This window comes from Crinia signifera, chromosome 4 (assembly GCF_055691185.1).
Source record: "Crinia signifera chromosome 4, ASM5569118v1, whole genome shotgun sequence".
Lineage (NCBI taxonomy): Eukaryota > Metazoa > Chordata > Amphibia > Anura > Myobatrachidae > Crinia > Crinia signifera.
This window is the reverse complement of record NC_139220.1, coordinates 59,653,483-59,675,523: the sequence shown is the minus strand read 5'-3', so window position 1 is coordinate 59,675,523 and position 22,041 is coordinate 59,653,483. Positions and strand designations below refer to the sequence as shown.

The 22,041-nt window shown below is 42.3% G+C and overlaps 1 protein-coding gene across 2 annotated transcripts in view; it reads left to right on the top strand.

Moving 5' to 3' along the window:
- LOC146074076 (follistatin-related protein 4-like) overlaps window positions 1–21,342 on the top strand; it is a 1,002,356-nt gene extending 981,014 nt beyond the window's left edge. For both annotated transcript variants that reach the window (XM_083181806.1, XM_083181805.1), the window contains exons 15-16: window positions 15,693–15,802; window positions 19,225–21,342. In XM_083181806.1, the coding sequence (XP_083037932.1) occupies window positions 15,693–15,802; window positions 19,225–19,927 (813 nt within the window). In that variant the 3' untranslated portion in view covers window positions 19,928–21,342. The remainder of the gene's footprint in view (window positions 1–15,692; window positions 15,803–19,224) is intronic.
- Window positions 21,343–22,041: the final 699 nt, after the last annotated feature.

Sequence of the window (22,041 nt, the reverse complement as noted above, 5' to 3'; positions counted from 1 at the left end):
TGGGCCCTCCCACCCACCCTTATGTTGCGAAAATAGGACATGCACACTTTAACAAACCAAACATTTCAGCGACAGGGCCTAAAAAACTGTGGCTGAAATGATTGGTTTGTTTGGGCCCCCACAAAAAATAAACCAATTCATAATATCTCCCTGTATAAACTGGCTCTACAGCAACAAGATGTCATAGTCACTCATCATCATCCTCCTCCTCCTCTGATTCCTCGCCCGCTTCAGTGTGTTCTTCCTCATTTTCAAAGATTAGCAATTTGTCCCCGCTGGACTCCACAATCACAGGTCCAGTTATAATCTCTGGAGGCAATTCCTGGTCTTCATTGAATAAGTGATAATTCATTTTTATAAACATCATTTTCTCAACATTTTTCGGGAGCAACCTCCTTCGCCGCTCACTGACCAGGTTCCCCGCTGCACTGAATACTCTTTCGGAGTACACACTGGAGGGGGGACAACTCAGGTAAAATAGAGCAAGTTTGTACAGGGGTTTCCAAACTGCCTTTTTTCCTGCCAGTACAGGTAAGGACTGTCTGACATGTCTACTTGGATGCTGTCACCAAAGTAATCATCCACCATTTTTTCAATGTTGACAGCATCCAATGCACCGACAGTAGACATGTCAGCAATCGTTGGCAGGTCCTTGAGTCCGGACCAGATGTCCAAACTCCCTCCTGCCTGCCCTGCATCCCCGCCAGCGGGTTGTGTGGGAAATCGCAGCTGTTTCCTCACAGGCACAGGTGTGGGAGAAAATGAAGGAGGAGCTGGGCCGTGTCACGGTCCCCTTCAGATGACAATCTCCTGACCAGCAGGTCTTTGCACCTTTGTAGACTTGTGTCTGCCGGAAACAGAGACACAACATACATTTAAACCGAGGATCGAGCACTGTGGCCAAAATGTATTCCTCTGACTTTAACAGACTGACCACCCTTGTATCCTGGCAAAGCGTATGGAGGGCTTCATCCACAATAGCGACATGCTTTGCGGAATCGCTCCGGTTTCTCCAGCTGCTTTTGTAACAGCCTGATCACGGGAATCACCTGACTAATGCAGGCAGTGTCGGAACTGACTTCACGTGTGGCTACTTCAAACGGCTGGAGAACCTTGCACAACACGGAAATCAGCCTCCACTGCGCTTGAGTCAGGTGCAGCCCCGCTCCTCTGCCTATGTCATAGGTGGCTGTGTAGGCTTGAATGGCCTTTTGCTGCTCCTCCATCCTCTGCAGCATATAGAGGGTGGAGTTCCAGCGCGTCACCACCTCTTGTTTCAGCTGATGGCAGGGCAGGTTGCGGAGTTTTTGCTCCCGCTCCAGCCTTCGGCAGGCTGTGGCAGAATGCCGAAAGTGTCCGCAAATTTTGCGTGCCACCGCAAGCATCTCCTGCACACTCCTGTCATTTTTTTATGAAATGCTGCACCACCAAATTTATTGTGTGGGCAAAACATGGCACGTGCTGGAAATTGCCCATGTTTAATGCCCGCACAATGTTACTGGTGTTGTCCGACACCACAAATCCCCAGGAGAGTCTAAGGGGGGTAAGCCACAGGGAGATGATTTCCCTCATGAGCAGGAGATGCTGCTGCTGCGGAAGGCGATGCATCTACCCAGTGGGCTGTCACAGTCATATAGTCCTTAGTTTGCCCTGATCCACTTGTCCACATGTCTGTAGTTAAGTGTACAGTGGGTACAGCCGCATTTTTCAGGGCACTGAGGACACTTTTTCTGACCTCCCTGTACATCGCGGGTATCGCCTGCCTAGTGAAGTGGAATCTAGACGAGATTTGGTACCGGGGACACAATACCTGCATCAACCGTTTAAATCCCACTCCATTGATGGCGGACACCGGACGCACGTCTAACACCAACATAGCCGTCAAGGCCGCAGTTATCCGCTTTGCCATAGGATGACTGCTGTCGTATTTCATCCTCATGGAAAATGACTGTTGGACGGTCAATTGCTTAGTGAAAGACGTAGCGGTCTTACGACTTCCCCTCTGGGATGATGACTGACTTCCCCTCTGGGATGATGACTGACTTCCAGGAGCAGCAGCAGCAGCGGCAGTAGTAGTAGTAGTAGGCGTAGTGCTGCAGGATCCTCCGGAGGAATCTATGGAGTCATTCATGCAGGTGAGATGGACTGCAGGACTCCCCCCTATCCGGATCGAGGAGGAATTTGTCGAGGAGGGAGTTGGTGGTGTGCTTTTCAGGCATTTGGCTCCAAAAGGAGGACCAAGTGATTTAGGTGTCGCTGGACTGCTAGCCGCACTTTCTGGACTAAACACTGAACCATGACGGTTTTACATAAGCTACAAATGGCAATACTTTTTTTGTCCGGATGTGGATAAAAAAAATTCCAGACCGCAGAGGTGGATTTATTGGTCCTTTGTTCAGGCATGACGATGGGCTTTTTCATCCCATTGACAACAACTTTTTCCCCCACAGGTGCCTCATTCCCCCCTGGTGCGTCATTTAAGCAAACCAAGTCTCCATCCTCCTCGACAACATCCTCCTCAGTGCCAGCTACATCAATATCCTCCTCCTGGTGTACAACATCACCTTCACTAATAAAATCTGGAACTAGACTGTGGGTGATCCTTCCAGCATATGCAGAGGGCGTACTGCAAATGGTGGAAGGAGCCACCTCTTCATGTACAGTGATGGGAAGGTCCAGCATCACAACCACCGCCACCCTCAGACTCTCCGTGGGGATTTGGGATATGTCTTTAGAAGGATGAGTTTTTTCCAGATTTATTTTCTGAATTTTTTTCTGTTTTTTTTTCTGAAATTTTTTCAGACTTTTTTGAGTCGGTGTCAGCCTAACTCTCTTTAATTTCCTATTGGGCGGGGAGAGAGGAGGAGGACTTTCCTCATCATCTGAAGCTACACCAGTAGTCATGAAGTTAGGCCATGGCCTTAGCCGTTCCTCGCCACTCCGTGTCGTAAATGGCATATTGCCAAGTTTAAGTTTTTATTCCTTTTACGGAAGTTTGGTTTCAATTGTACATGCCCTCTGCTTTCACACTGGGCATCGGCCGTGGCAGACGACGTTGTTGGCATTTCATCGTCTATGTCATGACTAGTGGCAGCAGCTTCAGAACTATGAGGAAGCGCATCTTCATCTTTCCTTTGTTTGTTAACCTCCATATTTTGGATCTCCATTATTATTGTGGAGTTATGTCACAGAACAGCGCCACTGGAGTGCAATTATATATGTCAGTGAGTATGCACCAGCAGGCAGTTATACAGATACAGCAGTATTAGGCAGTGAGCCACACACCAGACAGGTACGGCAGTATTAGGCAGAGAGCCCCAGACCAGACAGGTAGATAATGATATACGGCAGTATTTAGGCAGTGAGCCCCAGACCAGAGGGTAGATATGGCAGTATTGGGCAGTGAGCCACAGACCAGACAGGTACGGCAGTATTAGGCAGAGAGCCCCAGACCAGACAGGTACGGCAGTATTAGGCAGTGAGCCCCAGACCACAAAGGTAGAGATATACGGCAGTATTTAATTATTTATTAGGCAGGCAGTATTTAATTATTTATTAGCCAGTGAGCCCCAGACCACAAAGGTAAAGATATACGGCAGTATTTAATTATTTATTAGCCAGTGAGCCCCAGACCAGACGGTACATACGGCAGTATAGGCAGTGAGCCCCAGACCACAAAGGTAGAGATATACGGCAGTATTTAATTATTTATTAGCCAGTGAGCCCTAGACCAGACGGTACATATGGCAGTATAGCCAGTGAGCCCCAGACCACAAAGGTAGAGATATACGGCAGTATTTAATTATTTATTAGGCAGGCAGTATTTAATTATTTATTAGACAGTGAGCCCCAGACCAGACGGTACATACGGCAGTATAGCCAGTGAGCCCCAGACCTCAAAGGTAGAGATATACGGCAGTATTTAATTATTTATTAGCCAGTGAGCCCCAGACCAGAAGGTACATACGGCAGTATAGCCAGTGAGCCCCAGACCACAAAGGTAGAGATATACGGCAGTATTTAATTATTTATTAGGCAGTGAGCCGCAGACCACAAAGGTAGAGATATACGGCAGTATTTAATTATTTATTAGGCAGGCAGTATTTAATTATTTATTAGCCAGTGAGCCCCAGACCAGACAGTACATACGGCAGTATAGCCAGTGAGCCCCAGACCACAAAGGTAGAGATATACGGCAGTATTTAATTATTTATTAGGCAGTGAGCCGCAGACCACAAAGGTAGAGATATACGGCAGTATTTAATTATTTATTAGGCAGGCAGTATTTAATTATTTATTAGCCAGTGAGCCCCAGACCACAAAGGTAGAGATATACGACAGTATTTAATTATTTATTAGGCAGGCAGTATTTAATTATTTATTAGCCAGTGAGCCCCAGACCAGACGGTACATATGGCAGTATAGCCAGTGAGCCCCAGACCACAAAGGTAGAGATATACGGCAGTATTTAATTATTTATTAGGCAGTGAGCTCCAGACCACAAAGGTAGAGATATACGGCAGTATTTAATTATTTATTAGCCAGTGAGCCCCAGACCAGACGGTACATACGGCAGTATAGCCAGTGAGCCCCAGACCACAAAGGTAGAGATATACGGCAGTATTTAATTATTTATTAGGCAGGCAGTATTTAATTATTTATTAGCCAGTGAGCCCCAGACCACAAAGGTAGAGATATACGGCAGTATTTATTTATTAGGCAGTGAGCCCCAGACCAGACGGTACATACGGCAGTATAGGCAGTGAGCCCCAGACCACAAAGGTAGAGATATACGGCAGTATTTAATTATTTATTAGGCAGGCAGTATTTAATTATTTATTAGCCAGTGAGCCCCAGACCAGACGGTACATACGGCAGTATAGCCAGTGAGCCCCAGACCACAAAGGTAGAGATATACGGCAGTATTTAATTATTTATTAGGCAGTGAGCCGCAGACCACTAAGGTAGAGATATACGGCAGTATTTAATTATTTATTAGGCAGGCAGTATTTAATTATTTATTAGCCAGTGAACCCCAGACCAGACAGTACATACGGCAGTATAGCCAGTGAGCCCCAGACCACAAAGGTAGAGATATACGGCAGTATTTAATTATTTATTAGGCAGTGAGCCGCAGACCACAAAGGTAGAGATATACGGCAGTATTTAATTATTTATTAGGCAGGCAGTATTTAATTATTTATTAGCCAGTGAGCCCCAGACCACAAAGGTAGAGATATACGACAGTATTTAATTATTTATTAGGCAGGCAGTATTTAATTATGTATTAGCCAGTGAGCCCCAGACCAGACGGTACATATGGCAGTATAGCCAGTGAGCCCCAGACCACAAAGGTAGAGATATACAGCAGTATTTAATTATTTATTAGGCAGTGAGCTCCTGACCACAAAGGTAGAGATATACGGCAGTATTTAATTATTTATTAGCCAGTGAGCCCCAGACCAGACGATACATACGGCAGTATAGCCAGTGAGCCCCAGACCACAAAGGTAGAGATATACGGCAGTATTTAATTATTTATTAGGCAGGCAGTATTTAATTATTTATTAGCCAGTGAGCCCCAGACCACAAAGGTAGAGATATACGGCAGTATTTATTTATTAGGCAGTGAGCCCCAGACCAGACGGTACATACGGCAGTATAGGCAGTGAGCCCCAGACCACAAAGGTAGAGATATACGGCAGTATTTAATTATTTATTAGGCAGGCAGTATTTAATTATTTATTAGCCAGTGAGCCCCAGACCACAAAGGTAGAGATATACGGCAGTATTTAATTATTTATTAGCCAGTGAGCCCCAGACCACAAAGGTAGAGATATACGGCAGTATTTATTTATTAGGCAGTGAGCCCCAGACCAGACGGTACATACAGCAGTGTAGGCAGTGAGCCCCAGACCACAAAGGTAGAGATATACGGCAGTATTTAATTATTTATTAGGCAGGCAGTATTTAATTATTTATTAGCCAGTGAGCCCCAAGACCACAAAGGTAGAGATATACGGCAGTATTTAATTATTTATTAGCCAGTGAGCCCCAGACCAGACGGTACATACGGCAGTATAGCCAGTGAGCCCCAGACCACAAAGATAGAGATATACGGCAGTATTTCATTATTTATTAGCCAGTGAGCCGCAGACCACTAAGGTAGAGATATACGGCAGTATTTAATTATTTATTAGGCAGGCAGTATTTAATTATTTATTAGCCAGTGAACCCCAGACCAGACAGTACATACGGCAGTATAGCCAGTGAGCCCCAGACCACAAAGGTAGAGATATACGGCAGTATTTAATTATTTATTAGGCAGTGAGCCGCATACCACAAAGGTAGAGATATACGGCAGTATTTAATTATTTATTAGGCAGGCAGTATTTAATTATTTATTAGCCAGTGAGCCCCAGACCACAAAGGTAGAGATATACGACAGTATTTAATTATTTATTAGGCAGGCAGTATTTAATTATGTATTAGCCAGTGAGCCCCAGACCAGACGGTACATATGGCAGTATAGCCAGTGAGCCCCAGACCACAAAGGTAGAGATATACAGCAGTATTTAATTATTTATTAGGCAGTGAGCTCCTGACCACAAAGGTAGAGATATACGGCAGTATTTAATTATTTATTAGCCAGTGAGCCCCAGACCAGACGATACATACGGCAGTATAGCCAGTGAGCCCCAGACCACAAAGGTAGAGATATACGGCAGTATTTAATTATTTATTAGGCAGGCAGTATTTAATTATTTATTAGCCAGTGAGCCCCAGACCACAAAGGTAGAGATATACGGCAGTATTTATTTATTAGGCAGTGAGCCCCAGACCAGACGGTACATACGGCAGTATAGGCAGTGAGCCCCAGACCACAAAGGTAGAGATATACGGCAGTATTTAATTATTTATTAGGCAGGCAGTATTTAATTATTTATTAGCCAGTGAGCCCCAGACCACAAAGGTAGAGATATACGGCAGTATTTAATTATTTATTAGCCAGTGAGCCCCAGACCACAAAGGTAGAGATATACGGCAGTATTTATTTATTAGGCAGTGAGCCCCAGACCAGACGGTACATACAGCAGTGTAGGCAGTGAGCCCCAGACCACAAAGGTAGAGATATACGGCAGTATTTAATTATTTATTAGGCAGGCAGTATTTAATTATTTATTAGCCAGTGAGCCCCAAGACCACAAAGGTAGAGATATACGGCAGTATTTAATTATTTATTAGCCAGTGAGCCCCAGACCAGACGGTACATACGGCAGTATAGCCAGTGAGCCCCAGACCACAAAGATAGAGATATACGGCAGTATTTCATTATTTATTAGCCAGTGAGCCCCAGACCAGACGGTACATACGGCAGTATAGCCAGTGAGCCCCAGACCACAAAGGTAGAGATATACAGCAGTATTTAATTATTTATTAGCCAGTGAGCCCCAGACCACAAAGGTAGAGATATACGGCAGTATTTAATTATTTATTAGCCAGTGAGCCCCAGACCACAAAGGTAGAGATATACGGCAGTATTTAATTATTTATTAGGCAGGCAGTATTTAATTATTTATAAGCCAGTGAGCCCCAGACCACAAAGGTAGAGATATACGGCAGTATTTATTATTTATTAGCCAGTGAGCCCCAGACCAGACGGTACATACGGCAGTATAGCCAGTGAGCCCCAGACAACAAAGTTAGAGATATACGGCAGTATTTAATTATTTATTAGGCAGGCAGTATTTAATTATTTATTAGCCAGTGAGCCCCAGACCACAAAGGTAGAGATATACGGCAGTATTTAATTATTTATTAGGCAGGATTTAATTATTTATTAGCCAGTGAGCCCCAGACCACAAAGGTAGAGATATACGGCAGTATTTAATTATTTATTAGGCAGACAGTATTTAATTATTTATTAGCCAGTGAGCCCCAGACCACAAAGGTAGAGATATACGGCAGTATTTATTATTTATTAGCCAGTGAGCCCCAGACCAGACGGTACATACGGCAGTATAGCCAGTGAGCCCCAGACCACAAAGTTAGAGATATACGGCAGTATTTAATTATTTATTAGGCAGGCAGTATTTAATTATTTATTAGCCAGTGAGCCCCAGACCACACAGGTAACTAGATAAGATATACAGCATTATTATTTATTAGGCTGTGAGCCCCAGACCACAGACCGCCAGACTGGCAGATTCAGTGCAGGCAGCAGTGCAGCACCAGTGGACTATATATATTTATTTAATATAATTAATTAATTATTAATATATATAATAAATGGCACAGCACAGCACCAGAGGTATCCCCCAGCACAGAGGAGACAGTAGTACTACAGGCAGGTACACAGTTAGACTGTTCTCCTAAGCAGAGGAGAAAATAGTACACAGCAGCACTGAGAGGGACAGCCCTAGCAAATAAAATAATTAATTACAGCACAGCTCACCAGAGGTAGACCGCACAGAGGAGACAGTAGTACTACAAGTACACAGTTAGACTGTTGTCCTAAGCTGAGAACAGAGTACACAGCAGCACTGAGTGAGACAGCCCCAGCAAATAAAATAATCAATTACAGGCAGCACAGCACACCAGAGGTAGACCGCACAGAGGAGACAGTAGTACTACAAGTACACAGTTAGACTACTACACAGCAGCACTGAGAGACAGCACCAGCGATTGCAAAAGCTCAAGGTCAAGCTCAAGTTTAAGCCCCAGCAGCAGCACCAACACACCCTCTCCCAACCCACTACTTGACTGGAGTGAAGATGGCGGGCGCGGCAGCCGCTTATAAAGCCTTGCGAAATCCGACGCCGGGAGATGACGTTCTAATCACGCAGACGGACCGAGTCAGGCGGGAATCTCCGAGCGCTGCTCGGAATCGGGCTCGGAATGATGATGTCCGTGGGGGCTCGGATCTCTAAAATCCGAGCCCGCACATCTCTAGTACTAGGCACCAGACGGTAGATACAGCAGTACTAGGCAGTGGGCACCAGACAGTAGATACGGCAGTACTAGGCACCAGACGGTAGATACAGCAGTACTAGGCACCAGATGGTAGATACAGCAGTACTAGGCAGTGGGCACAAGACAGGTAGATTCGGCAGTACTGGGCACAAGACAGGTAGATACGGCAATACTGGGCACAAGACAGGTAGATACGGCAGTAATACTGTAGGCACCAGACGGTAGATACAGCAGTACTAGGCAGTGGGCACAAAACATGTAGATATGGCAGTACTAGGCAATGGGTACACAAGACAGGTAGATACGGCAGCACTAAGCACAAGACATACTAGTATTGCCAACGTATATATTATCTACCTATGTGCAGTACACCAGCAGAATTTATAATAATTAATTATAAGGTACTGGTTGGGCAGTGTACCAGTCCAGCAGAATTATTTATTACAGTTCCAGGCAGCACTGCAGGACAGGTATTATTTTTTAATTAAATAATATAGCAGCCTAGTAGGTAGATAAACTACTTGGTAGGCAGTAGCACTGGCAGTGGGCAGCACACAGGTAGTTACAGCAGTAGCAGACTACTATATGCACCAGCAGAAATTATAATAATAATTAATTTATTAGGTACTGGATGGGCAGTGCACCAGTCCAGCAGAATTATTTATTACAGTTCCAGGCAGCACTGCAGGACAGGTATTAGTTTTAATTAAATAATATAGCAGCTTAGTAGGTAATATAGGTATTACTACTTGGTAGGTACTTAGGCAGTAGCACTGGCAGTGGCACGAGTGGACTGAGTAGGTACTGGCAGCCTCTATTCAGTGCAGGCACTAGCAGGCAGCACCAGTGGACTATATATATATATATATATATATATATATATATATTATTATATTAGGTACAGCACAGCACCAGAGGTAGGCCCCAGCACAGAGGAGACAGTAGTGCTACAAGTACGCAGTTAGAGCCAACTGTCCTCCTTGCTAGGGTGATCCCACCCTAAGCAGACAGCCCCAGCAAAAAAAATATTGCGGTTTCAAGGTCAAGCTCAAGTTTAAGTTTAAGCCCCAGCAGCACCAGCACACTCTCTCCCAATCCGCTCCTAGACTGGAGTGAAGATGGCGGGTGTGGGAGCCGCTATTTAAAGCCTCGCGAAATCCGGCGCCAGGCGATGATGTTTTGCCCACACGGCCGAACCCGAGTCAGGCGGGAATCTCCGAGCGCTGCTCGGACCTGTGCTCTGATTGATGACGTCCGTGTGGGCTCGGATCTCCGGAATCCAAGTCCGCACATCCCTAATTGTAGAGAGGGTAGATAACCCTATTTCCCCTCTTTTAAATAAACAATAAATAACAATTTGAAAGCTTTCTACGAAGATTGCCTGTACACCTTTAAACATTGAAGTTATATATTTTCAAAGCATTCCATCCAAACAGCAGCTCCCAAATGGTTTACTGGACCACCATCATCTAGACAATTCTTTGCTAAAAAGAGAGCACTTAGATGAAATGCAAAGAAATATATATTTTTTTTTATTTGTTACACATATTATAAAACAACAATTTTATTATCTAGCTTTCCAGTACAACCGGTTCAGCAACAATAAAAACTATAGTAACCTGTATACTTTTATGACCCGACCATACTCACAAATGCATACATAATTAAATCAGTCCAGCCGTGACTTATATATGTCTCTGCTGTTTCCCTTCTAAGGAGAATAAGAGTCCTTTGTGCCTAGATTGAGTCTCACCAGGAACAGGAGGAATTTATAATATCCTTTCCAGGCTTTTTTAGCTTATGATTGCCAATGCAGCCAGATGTTATGGATACTGTATGCTGATCCTGGGTAAAGAAATCCACATTTAAACCATTGGGAACAATGGTGTCTAAATGATGGATCCAGCACATTTCTGTTTGTGACAGGCGTTTTTCTATATATTTTGTTTGCCATTTTAGTGTTATTAACTGGATGTCCCAAATTTTTTTTATAAAAAACACTATTTTGATACATGATGAGATATAAAATGAGCAGAAACATTGTGTGTCAGTAGACCTTTATGTATATTGTAAATATGTTCTGCGAGATGTGTCTTTAACGGACAAGAAGTTTTTTCCACATAAAATAAGCCACAGGCACATTCAAGGATGTAAAATAAGCCACAGGCACATTCAAGGATGTAAATTACATTATTTGTGTGGCAAGTGATAAAATCTTCTATTTTATGTTCCTTACCGTTAACCTTAAAAGTCACCATTTTTCTATTGGCAGATCTTACAGATTTACACATTAGACAACACCCACATTGGTGGAAGACCCTTGTTCTATCACTTTGTCTTTTGTTCATATCAAGGGAACTTCTAACTAGGTGGCCTTTAACAGATTTGGACTTTACTATACTGAGGAAAAGAGTAGATCAGTTGTTAGTTCCCTAAAAACTCAAGCGTTTTTTATTGGAAGCTGCATATCCGTATTTTGGGGGTGGCCTTTTAGAGGAGGAGAAAACCCTCCAATGCATACAGTTAAGGTTATTTTTGCCATAAGTCTATGCCTCAGTCAAGAGGTATTGTCAGGAATGCCCTATTATGAGGCAATCTAAGGCAGATTGCACCACTCCTGAATGAACACATGGAAAGGGCTTAACAACGTCAGAACAAAAGTTATGATGTCACCACAGTTAACCGGTCCTTTAAACTGGGAGACAAAGTGCTAGTGCTTGTGCCCTCTACAGAATCTTAGATGTATGCTCAATGGCGAGGCCCTTATGAGATCATAGAGGTTGTCAGACAGGTCAAGGTTTGACAGTAAAGTAGAAGGAGGAAGGTACAGATCTACCATATTAACCTGTTCAAACCTTGGAAGGAAAGTGCTAGTCAGCCCTCTTTAGAAGCAACAAAGGTACCGGAATGCCAGGTACCCATTGAAGTCACACTTAGTCTTACACAGAAAACGGAAGTGGTGAATTTGGTGGCACAGTACCAAGATGTGTTTTCTAAAATTCTAGGAAAGATCATCCAACATGATGTTGTGACTCCACCCGGGGTGGTCATTAAACAAAGGCCGTATCGCATACCCAAGGCAAATTGAGCAGCATTAAAGGTGGAAGAAATGTTATGCCTAGGGGCCATAGAGAAATAATCCCATTGTCTTAGTATTTAAGCCTTCAGGTGCTTTAAGATTCTGCAATGACTTGGTTTATGAGTTGGTAGAAAATTTAGTTAATAGTCAGTATCTTACCACTCTTGATTTGACAAAAGGATATTGGCAGATTCCTATGACAGATGCTGCTAAGGCTAAAACATATTCTCTTCTCTACCTCCAGAGGGCTTATTTCAGTACAATACAGTACCATTTGGTTTACATGGTGCCCCAGCAACCTTCCATAGAGCTATGAAAAAGTTGCTTCAGGCCCAGAGGAATATGAAGATGCATATTTAGACAATATCATCACCTTTTGCTATGACTGGGAGTCACATCTACCAAAGTTCGAGGCTGTATTAAAGTCTCTATGAGCATTGGTATGGTCGAACCAAAAGTTTTGGGGTACATTGTAGGCAGGTAAAACCACAGCCTAGTAAGGTAGAAGCAGTCCTCACTTGGTCTAAACCCAAATGTTACTCATAACTTAGAAGATTTATTTGTCTGGTGGCATACTACCAGATGCAGAAAGAGTGTTTCTGAACCTTGCGCTGATTATAATCAGCAGCGGGTCTCCTAATTGGGTTTACGCCCAGCCCAGATAGATATAGACAAATCTAAAGAACTATAGGAGTGACCTGTGCTTATAAAGAACTCTAATGAAGATTTCTTAACAGTAATCTGTTATGGATCCTGTGTATATTCTGAGTAGAATCCACTGCATTCAACCAAATGAAACTGAACTTACAGTGCCATTCTTACAGGTGTTCACGTAAAGGTATCTTTATCTTTATGACAGCTTCAAATACATGCAGCATGAACTCAACTTACTTTGCAGTTCTACCCCGCGTTCCCATAACGGTATCTTTGTCACCAGCCAGCAGTCAGCATATGGTAGAAAAGACAGGGTTTATTCCAATATAAAAACAACTTGATAAAAATCCAAAACGTAAAAGCAGAGTAACAAAAGTGTCCATGAGGAGAGGCGCTCAGCTGGGACAGCTTCCAGTCTCCCAGATCCTCCGTGCTGCAGACACGGTGCGGTGTGGAGAAAGCATCTATGTTTAGTGTCCAGCAGCCGTCAGCGAATGATGATGTCCTCCCTGCTCACTCGATATAGCGGTCCTAATCATCAACGCATTTCGGATAGCCTCTGTATCCTTTTTCAAGATGTGCCGCTTCTATATTTGCACGCTATTTAAGGGGTAGCTGACTCCATCACATGTGGTCCATTGGCCTATAGAGTTTCACCTATGCCCGGCTTTCATGCCCGGCTACTAGATGTTAATATGCAATTTTGCTACTAGAGTGGCTCCACTAACCAATGTCTTAAAAAAAACAGTCCCCAGACAAGATAACAGAGTCTAGACCAGTGGAAATTGCTTGGTAGGATTTAAGATATGTTTCTTTTAAATCAGGCTCTGTACAAAAGAACTAATCTCCTGCCTCTGGGTAAGGATTAGTGCTAGTCCTTTCCCAAGAGGTATATGGAGAGGAGAAGCCTATCCTCTACCTTAACACAAGTACTCAACTGAAGAGGGTACTTAGAATTTAAGTGGGCAGCTGAATCCTTAAAGTGTTATTTGGTTGGTATGAAAAATGTTGTTGGTCACAGACCATGCACCATTGCAATGGATGCACACAACAAAGAGGTGAATGCTTGTGTGACCTGTTGCTTTCTGGCCTTACAGCTATTTAAGTTTGAGGTGCGGCATCACCCAAGGAAACAGCACCTCAAAGTGGATGCCCTTTCCAGGAGGGTTGTAAGTCCTAATTTTCCAAACAACCCAATACTAAAGCTAGGGGAGGAGGCAGTGGCAAAACTACAAAATCTGCCCCCCACCTTCCTAAAAATGTTGGTGCCCCCCAGTAAAGTAATGAAACACTTCACCTTCACTCACCGCTTGCCACCACCGCCGTGTCTGTGGCCGGGACCCACAGATCTATTTGTCTGCATCCCAGCGCTCTTCGTGGTTCCTGCTGCTAATGAAAGATGACTGTCACAAAATGGTTGCCCCCAACAGCAGACTGTTTTTAAGGCCACCCACCACCTCTTCTATCATCCTCAAAAACTGTCTGCTGTAATGGGGCAGATATTTTGTGAGGGCTATTTATTCATAAGCAGCAGGAGCCAGGAGGAACACCGGGACGCAGACAAGTAGATCTGTGGGTCCCGGTGGTGGCAAGCAGAGGGTTAAGGCAGGTCCCGGGTGCCGGCAGTGCAGCACTAGCCCCCGCAGACCCTCAGTGCCCACACTTAATCAGCACCTCCCCACCACTGCTGGGTCTGTGGGGCTATTGTTCTGGGAGGAGGAAGAGGACAAGGTGAGTGACCTGACTGTGTACCCGAGTGGATGACACAACAAGATGTGGGCGAGGTGGAGAGCTCACCTGAAATTTTTTCAGCTTCACAGGGTGGTGGAAACTAAAGAGGGAGGAGTATGGCAGGGACAGCATACTTCCCCATGAAGGTAATGTGGAGCATCCGACCAGGTTTTAGAGAAACAGCAGCAGGTCAACTGATGTTATCAGGGTTGGGCTGATTAGCAGCACCTGTGCTTTCCTGATGTAAGTGTTTCCAGGGCAGAGGATCAATGTTCCTGATGGTGCTATAGCCTCCCAGGTGATAAAGCATGGGTGTGGGCTATGGTAGGGACCATTGAAACATTGTGAAGAGTGGTGTGTCCTAAAACATTTACTGTAAACTAATAGGTAGAAGTGTTTACAAATTAACAAACAACTGAATTTAGGGCAGAAAAAAGTGGCAAGAGCTCTGAAGCAATTTACAAGCCAAAGGGAAATAGTGCCTAATTCAGTAACACTTACAAAGCAGCGGTCAGTTGCTCCTTAGCAAGTGGCTTAACATAACCGAATCCCCTTGATAACATGTGATGGGATGTATGCAAACATATCCCCTTGCATGCGGCTGAAGGTGACAGAAACATTCAATGGTCGCCGACCATCAAATTATTTCTCTGCCTTTAAACTGACTTTTATTTCTGACTGTTTCCAGTCAGAGTCAGCCAAAGTGTAACGTTATTTGACATCAGCCGCTCACTCCCGGCAGGCATTGACCCATCTCTGTACCCAGGGAAATGCCTGGTGTTTTAATGAGGATGCCCATAAAACATTGGGCATGCCCCTGCCCATCCACCTCCATATTCTATCCGTGCAAACACATCAGCGAATGTGAGTCACCAAAGGCACTCGTACAGTGGCCCTGCACATGCGCAAATATGTGCATGGGCAGAGCAAAACCATGAGTCCCTGACGCAAATACATTGACGACAAATATTTTTTTTAAGGCGGCAATCATTTACACTGGAAAAAAATTGATTTTGAAGTGTAAATGATTGCCGCTTTAAAAAAACCTGGAGATTTCTTATCAAATCTCTCACTTTCCGAATCTCTTATCCTATTACATTTTACTGGCATTAAAATTAATTTAATGGTTTTATTTACTAAAATAAATATGTCAACAGTTAGCTTTTAAACCTAAAACGTGAAAAGTATGTATGATCTGATCTGATCTGATCTCCTGTAAGCCATGTCATTTTGTCTTTATTTATGTACCATGTAGGTCATATCAGAAGCAAGTACCGGAGAAAGTCAGCATATTATCAGCACAACCTTTGAAGAAGTGGATGATTTGTTCATTCCTCCGACCAATCTTATTATAAACCACATTCGGTAAGGAGCACACTTAAGTCTATAGAGGCTGTGAGCTTTTTTAACAATTGTATTTGTTGCTGGGATGGGGTTTTAAAAAATGTAAAACTACAGATTCATTTGGTTAAAAAGTAAGTATAATTAGGGAAGTCATGGTAATTATTTCATGCTGGAAAGCTATACGATTCCTGTAGGTTCTGATGTGTATACTTCACCAGTTCCTATAGCATTCTGTATATTGCTTGGTTACTCACAGTGGGTACTCATGTGCACCCACGCCAACTTACACCTAGATAGGAGAGGTGTGGGTGGACATTGTGTTTTAAAATATGGCAAGTGCAGTCAGGGGTGAATTTAGGGGTCAGGCCGCTCCTAGGCACAACAGTTTTGGACATCTCTTAGACACACAGTGCCAGCTACAACTCCTTAGACACACTGCACCATTACACATTGTGCCACACACCATAATGCTCATTACAAATGGTGCCACACATTATAATGACTATTACACATTGTGCCACACCGTAACGCCCATTACACATTGTGTCACACACGGTAATGCCTGTTACATATTATTCCGCTTACCTACATGCTCATTGCTAAGGGTTTCTTGCTCAATGACACCTGCCCAAAGCCCACTAATATCTACAGGATAACTGTGCCCTACATGTAAGAAGTAATTTAGCATTATTATTTAACTCCACTGACAAGTACAATTTAAATTTTAAGGAAAGTTATTATTTAATACATAATAATGCCATCATTATTATTATTTTTAGGAATAAAAATAATAATAGTATTATTCATGAAAAAGCACCAATATATTACTATTGTATGCCCCGTATGTTGACAATATCCCAAGATTCCAGGTTCTTTGCTAAATTAATATAAAAACACATAATTTTCGCCTAATTAATATAAAAACACATAATTTTCGCCTACACATATACAATTCAGAAAAATGATTCTATGCTATATGCCTGTGTGTATTGATCCAGAGCTGGGTGTAGTAAATTGCAAGACACAGGAAACCATTCTGGAATAACAGACTAGGCAGGGTGAAGTACTAGAGACATCTTACAGCTTGGAGACATAACACATGCTGGGTGAGGAGATGGAAGGTTATGGCACTGCTACAGATGGGCAGGGGAACACTCACCAGCCAGTAAAGCTTTGCCAGGGTGTGTGATTTCCCCACAGCAGCAGGTAGCGGCTCTCATGAGCTCAGCCAGACAGGCAGTGACAGCTGGGCAAAGAGCAATGGGCTGCCTGGCTGTCCTCAGAGCAGGTCCGTAGCTATTTGGAATCTTGTGCAGACTCACAAGCCAATCTAAGCTTGTGGTCCGGCAGCCAATAAGGAGCCAGCACTACCACTCTTGATTGGATGCCAGACTACAAACTCAGGAGATTTCAAGTAGCCAAAGATCTGCTCTGAGGACAGCCCACTGCTCTCTGCCCTGCTGTCACTGCTCTCAGTTCTGCCTGCCTGGTTGGCGGCAGATGTCTGATGACAGCCTGCCGCCAATGATAGGTGTCAATCCGGCCCTGAGTACAGTAATGGTGTGTTTGCACAGACTTCTAAAATATGCATATGTACCCAAAACAAGGTATTGCAATTGAATATTGAGATTTAATTGAATTGATATTCAATTATATACACAATTGAATATCAAACCATTTTCTATATGCTTAGAGATATTAACACAAATTTCTAAAATTTTATTAACAATTGTTCATTGATTTTTTTCCCTTATAAAATGCATAAAAAGCCTATTTACAGAACAATGAAAAATACTATTTATATTTTGGTATAATCCTTTTTAGCAATACTGGCTTCAGCCAAATGTTCCCTGCATGTATTAATCTCTCCCACAAACTAGTTTGGAAATATGTTAGGTCATTTCTTTTTGGAGTAATGCAACAAATCCTTTCTATTTTTGATCTGTCTAGCTCTAATCCCTAATAAGATATTCTATTCTAAAATGCAGTCTGTCAGTTTCCATTCAAATTGCCCAGAAGGAAGAATTAATGCTGAAGTTAAATAGGAAGAATTAGAATATATCAAATCATTAATATGATCCATATTTTGTCTGATGCTCACTGTCCCAAACCTTAACAAGAATTAACCAATACCTTATTTGAATAATGTATAGCACCAAGAACTGATGATCTGCTTTACACTTTATGAAGACGATCAAAAGTCTGCAGATGACAACAGACTGGTGTGTAATTTACTGTTCTCATATATGGTCAACAACTCTTAGTGATAATGGTCATTGCTGTTGTACTGCAGTTTTTTTTTAGCTTGCATAAATTAAGTTAATATATTTTAAAATAAAACACACTGGGTTATCATCTCAACTCACTGTAGGGCCATAACAAAGGCCACATGGGTCTGAGGCTGAAAATAGTTAAAGGAATATTTTCTGTGGAAGAGGTATGACCAGTGCCACGTGAGAGTGTACACCCCTAAAAAAAGGAGTGTACACCCCTTATTGATCTACTGTACTCTAAATGGTGAAAAGCTTTTATGATCTACCTAGTAAATACATTTGCATGCTCCTGAACAAAGGGGCATGGTATACCAAAAATGGGATCTGAATCACTGCAAGGGGCATACAAACCCCCACAGAATGGCCTGACCTGTCTGAGTTTCCTCAACCATTGGTGGTAGCAGCAGCCTTTGTTAGATAGCCAATAAGAATTAGCCTTAGTCTTTTTGGCTGCTGTAGAACATCCAACATGTTCATTTGGTTAAGTGTTTGCACTCAACTGGTCAAGCCCATCAATGCTTTGCCCATTTCTACCCTACACTACACAGTCCTAATATCTCCCTATTTATGTAAAAGTAGAACATTGCTTGCATCATTTTGTGAGGAAAGTAGAAATACAATTTTACTATTTTTTATTTCTGACTGACTAACAGGTCAACCTAATGGATCATGATGATGTGCCTATATTTATGTAGAGGCCTGGGGGTTTGATGTCCTATCTGCACTGTTTTTAATCTGGTTGTGGGTCTGTTGTAAAAGTATATGGCCACTAGGTCAACAAGAGGAAGGTCAACATGCATTGGGTCAACCACTAAAGGTTGACATGCATCAAGGTCGATAAGGACATGAGGTCAACACATGCATTAGGTTGACATGAGTTAGGTCGACAGTCAAAAGGTCAACATGGGGTTATTCATGGCCATTGTAAAAGTCCCAAAATGTTATAGTGATCCTGATGTGCTGCCTGCCTTATTATTATTATTATTATTATTATTATTATTATTATTATTATTATTATTATTATTATTATAAACTGTAGATGTGGGCTGTTTGGTAAAATCAACAAGAAGTACTGCATTTGCAAATGTATATAGATTGTTTATGATTATAAATACAGTATGTAATGATCAATTTGCTTGTGTCTTAAACACATGTATTTCTTTTTTTTAGATTTGGCTTCATCTTCAACAAATCCATACCTGCAATTCATAAAATTGACCTTGAAACTGTAACACACATAAAGACCATCAGCTTCAAAAACTCTAGCTGTATCCCAAAGAACATGGCTTATTCCCATCTTGGTGGCTATTATTTTGTGCAGTGTAAACATAGCAAATTTTTTACTGCGTTGCCTCAGGTAATAATTGATAGTGTTACAGACACCATCATTGGATCTAATGGGAATATAACTGGGACACCCTACATTTCCTCAGATGGGCATTATTTGGTGAGCGCAGATGACATAAATGGACGGATCACAGTCCAAACAATCACTTTCCTGGGTGAAGTTAAATTGATCTACGACCTACAAACAAACTTGCACATATCTGATGTGACTTTTCAAACATCTTTCACAGAGGGCAATCAGTATTATATCTATGCTGCATCACATCTACAAACGGATGTTTTGTTTGTAGATTTGTCCTCAGGAAGGGTGGACACGCTGAAGAATCTTAAAGACCCAATAGCACAAAAAGACTGGACCTGGAATGGAAAAAATAGAATAATAAAATCCAGTGGCATATTTGGACAGTATATCATAACACCAGCTAAGGATTCCCTGTTTGTAATCAATGGGAGGCAAAGTGTTCTACATTGTGAGGTTTCAGGAATCAGACGGGGCAACACAGTGGTTTGGGTAGGTGAAGTATGAAATAGAAAGAAAAAAAAAATGAAGCCTCTGCAAAATGACTAGCAATTGGACCTTTCTGCTGCCCACAAGATCAGCAATCCTGTATATTTCTACATTAAAGAAAAATCCTGTAGCAGCTTCATGGAGCAACACTGGTGTACAGCTTGCAAGTTTTATACTACAGTAATTTCTAATAGGAGGATTTTTTATTATTTGGAAGTGTTTATTTTGCATTCAGTTGTTAAAAAAACTATACACATTCAAATATCCTGAATATTGGGATAACACTCATTGTATGGTTTTTCTGTAGAACAGTACAATATATTAGCTGTCATTTTAATTTGTATTTACAAGGTATTTATTTTAGTCTAGCCTAATCCATAGTCATAAACTATGTGAAATACAAAATTATATGCAAAGAGCTAATGTTTCATTCAGTATTATAAATGTAAAATACAGTGACAACGACATGGGAGTAATAGAGAGTTGTATAAAGGAGGAGCAGCAATTACATTTAATACAAATCAATACTTTATTACTGTACTGTTTATCAATAATGTAAGTTAGGCAATGCTTACAACCATTTTCCTTTCTTATCTTATTGTGGTAATGTGGCAGGGACACTGTACTTGGAGTAGACATGTTATGAGAAACAGGAGAGGGAAATTTTTCCCTGTCTGGGTTTTGTGTATGATTTTGTGGCTTTATCACATTCCTCGCTTGACTTGTTATTATGTATTAGAATGGAGATAGTCAATGTACATGTGTAATGTGGCAGAGTAGCACATTTGGTACAGTAAATCCTATTTATTGTTGTCTGATTAGGAAAGATAGGGTAACATATATCAAAGTATCTCAAGATATAAGTCAAATATTTTAATTCAAAAACACTCAAAATTGAGACATTACTGTATTTTGGTTCCTTTTTGTGGTCCCCTTCAGATACTCACCATGGGTGACACTCACCCATTCAGTGCTGTAGTTTCTTAGAGCATTGATGCATACTTGCCAACTTGTTGAGTCTCCTGGGAGAAGCTTAGAGAGGAGACTTTCTGCAGCACTTCCAGTGGGTGGGGCGGAGCTTGATGTTTTTAAGCCCTGCCCCATCATGGTAAATGCTGTGATTTGCGGCTGTTCAGGGAGGGGGAGGGGCTTAACAACACAGTTTGCATAATATAGCCCTGCCCCCTCCCGGAACAGCAGAGAATGCCGGTATTTTACAGGCAGTGAAGGGGGCTGCAGGGTGGAGCTGATGCGATGGGCAGGAATGTGGGAGGCTTGTCTATCCTTCTAGGGGGCTGGGAGGGGGCCCCGATTTTTGTGATCCTCCCAGCCATTCCGGGAGGGTAGGCAAGTATGCATTGAAGGCTTTCAGATTTGACAACTTAAAACTTCCCAGTGGAAGTTGTGGTGGGTTAAATTAGCGTATGCATTAGGGCGGAGTGAAAAAACTGAAATTGAGAAATTCAAAATCGGCTAGTGTGGGAAAGTTGTGACTTGACCTGAATGAGAAACGTGCAAAAGCTTTTTGATCTGAGTCAACATCTTCTGTTCTGGCAAGAGGCCTAAAGTTTCACTTTTTAGGTGAAAATGACGAAACCTATGAAGAAGCTCCAATCTAGTTATATTATGTCAGGATGTCTTAGAGTGGTTCATTAATATACTTTAGCATAGTAAAAAACAGTACGAGCTTGTCCTAGTGCAAAGTGACTGACTAGCGGGAGAAAAAATCCCTAATAATTGACCCATTTTCATGGTCACAATTGTGAATATTGTGTGTTTTCTCCTGAACGTGTTTATAATAGAAGAAGCACAAATACTCTAAATGGAATTTCAGTGACACTGTGTGAAATATAACACTGCATAATAGCCCTTAATCAGACCTGATCGCAGTACAAATGCTGCATTGCAGGTGGGGCAGATGTAACGTGCTGAGAGAGTTACATTTGGGTGGGGTGTGTTGAAACTGAAATCTAAATTGCAGCAGGTATTTACCCTGCACAGAAACAAAATAACTCAACACAAATCTAAAGGTGGCCATACATCTACAGATCGATTATCAGATCTGGCTGGTTGGAACAAATACCTGGTAATATCTGAATGACAGTTTTTGGCAGAATTCCAGCATTTCAAAG